The 2,832-nt window shown below is 36.1% G+C and overlaps 1 protein-coding gene and 1 long non-coding RNA gene across 2 annotated transcripts in view; both read left to right on the forward strand.

Moving 5' to 3' along the window:
- LOC105314734 (uncharacterized) overlaps positions 1 to 329 on the forward strand; it is a 5,021-nt gene extending 4,692 nt beyond the window's left edge. The window contains exon 3 of the mRNA XM_011409084.1: positions 7 to 329. Within this exon, the coding sequence (XP_011407386.1) occupies positions 7 to 329 (323 nt within the window). The remainder of the gene's footprint in view (positions 1 to 6) is intronic.
- A 473-nt stretch (positions 330 to 802) lies between these two features.
- LOC109587390 (uncharacterized) lies at positions 803 to 1,213 on the forward strand. Its single transcript, XR_002187564.1, has 3 exons — positions 803 to 907; positions 958 to 1,084; positions 1,138 to 1,213. It is a non-coding gene; the product is annotated as an uncharacterized LOC109587390 (long non-coding RNA).
- Positions 1,214 to 2,832: the final 1,619 nt, after the last annotated feature.

A 2,832-nucleotide genomic window follows, 5' to 3' on the forward strand; every position in this document is an offset into this window, starting at 1 on the left:
TAAAAGAATATATTGCTGGGGAAGGTATGGATAAGAATTACACGTGGGCGGGAGATATCGAAATGTTAACAATGGCTGATTTACTGAATGTGTACATATACTCCTATAATGAAGAGGGGAATGCATGGGTACGTTATTCACCACTTACACGTAATGCTGATCCTAATTCACCAGCAATATACTTAACCCTTGTTAACATGAACCATTATCGTGTGGTTACATCAATAGCAGATAAAGAAATTGCTAATACTAATAACAGTGGTGATAAAAATACGTGTGATAAAAAAAAGGACAACAAAAAGAATGATGACAAAAAGAGTGATAATTAGTGAGACAGCATAATATTTATGGCCATAGCTTATAACAAATAATATTATGAGACAGTGTCATAATGGCCATAGCTTATAACAAATAATATTATGAGACAGTGTCATAATGGCCATAGCTTAAAGTGAATAATAATATTACACAGTGTCATGATGGCCATAGCTTAAATTGAATTATTAATGAGACAGTGTTGTATTGGCCATAGCTTTTAATGAATATTAATGAGACAGTGTCATATTGGCCATAGCTTATAATGAATGATATATGAGACACTGTGAAAGTGGCCATAACAATTTAATAAGACATGAATAAGACACGTAATATTGGCCATAATAATTAAAATACATAAATAATGAACTAGACACTGTCATTTTGGCCATTATAATCGATAACATAAAATGTGACTGTTGAGACACTGTATAAGATATCTAATGACAATGTTTATTGACACTGCTGTATGGCCATCTTTTCCCCTTCGGCACCAGCTTGACCTCATCGTGGTGAAGGGGTGGCAACAGTTAGGACACATTGTCCATACTGGCTAACAAAGCTGTGGGCAATATGTTTACTTCACACAGAGGTATGTCGAATAACTACAATTGAATTGCTTTACATTTTATACTGTTTTAGTTGCAGCACTGTTTAATATCAAACTGGAAGTGACTAGTTCTTTGTGGACAATATCAACAGTACAAGGAAGTTGATGTTAGGGTGGATCTTATTATGGTTCTTATTACTGATCCAATATCACTGACAGGTATATATATGTTCTGTATTGTAATTTACATGATTATGCTTTCTTTCCTATAGTACACCATGTATCAAAAGGAGAAACATTGCACAAGCACATAGGACAAGCAGAGCACTAAATATTATTATTTGTATATGTGACCATAATTGACAAAAGGGCCCTTATGGCAGATTTTAAAGTTGATTGTTACAATGAAAAACATCAACCTGTGAGTGCTTTGTTACACAATCATTGTTTTTAAAAGTTTCATGGTAACTTTTTGCATCCTGTTGAGTAATTTTATGATAAATGGGGCTCAGGAAGTTGGATTTCTTAGGCTAGAAAGACAAATTTCACTACCCGCCATAAGGTACCTTTTGTCAATTATGGTCACATATACTAAAGACATCATCTGTGATGCTCAATATTCCTTTTAATCTTGAAGAATGAATAATTATTATGCTACATCATTTTGGGGGTGTGGTTGCTGTTGTGTCTAGCTGCGCGCATGCGCATTATAGTTAGCCACTTTTTACCGCCAGAAAAAAAAACGTGTTGAAGATTTACAGTTGATACTGACTCAGAGATGGACAGTGAAGAGACAGAGACGATAGGATACACACTGGATGACCTTAAAAGGCTGATAGAAGAGAAGGAAGAGGGCGATGCGGATACCCTGGAGTCAGTGATGCCCAGACTGGTCCTGACTATGATGAAGACTCTTCAGGACCAGAGCAAGTTGGTCCAGCAAATCATAGATCAGCAGGCAGATAAAGCAAAGGACAAAGGGTCAGCTAGGGACAAAGGCCGGACTGCAAAGAAGTCAGCTGAGAAGCCGGTGGAGGAGAAGTCAGAGGAGAATTCCAGGCCGACTGAGAAGGATTCTGGCTCTAGTACCTCTGATCCAGCCAATACTGGGACTGGGAGAGGACGAGGAAGTGGAGGACGAGGAAGGGGCGGGGGAGGACGAGGAAGGGGCCGGGAGGACAATCCGGAAGAGGACACTACCAGAGCTCTTTCAGCAGAGGTCGGGGCCGGGCCTTTGTGTGCAATGAACATCGGGAACACAGATGCCACAGTCACTGCTGCAGGGATAACAGATACCACCCGTACTACTAACTAGTATTTCAAACGTATTTATTATTATTATTATTATTATTATTATTATTATTATTGGACTAAAAGCATCTTACGATTATTATTATTATTAACAATTACTATTCTTATTATTATTATTACTATTATTGTGTCATTAAAATTATTTGTTATTTAGCATTACAAAAAATTTCAGTAAACATATGATTTTGTAAAAAAACAGCTGAAATCTTCAAAACTCAATGATTACTTTGGAAGTGGAGCCACTCGATGCACTGAATAAAATAAAAAATAAGACAACAAACAAAAATACGAAAAAAATCCAACTGCCGTGATGCAAATTCTAAACAAACATTGTACTTTTATTGTAATAATTATGTAAGGAAATAAGTAACACCTTATAATGTAGAGTAGAATTTGCATCAAGAGAGTAGGATTTTGATTTAAATAAATTATTTAAAGAGGAGTGTCATTATATTGGCCAAAGCTTATAATGAGTGATGGCCATCTTTTTCCCCTTCGATACCAGCTTGACCTCATCGTGGTGAAGGGGTGACAACAGTTAGGACACATTGTCCTTACTGGCTATCAAAGCTGGCTTTATGTATATTGCATGGTTATAAATATATAATATTACAAAAAAATTAGCATAAACAAGCTATTACAAAAATTAAAAAAAA

Source organism: Amphimedon queenslandica, unplaced genomic scaffold (genome assembly GCF_000090795.2).
Source record: "Amphimedon queenslandica unplaced genomic scaffold, v1.1 AMPQUscaffold_12589, whole genome shotgun sequence".
NCBI classification, from domain to species: domain Eukaryota; kingdom Metazoa; phylum Porifera; class Demospongiae; order Haplosclerida; family Niphatidae; genus Amphimedon; species Amphimedon queenslandica.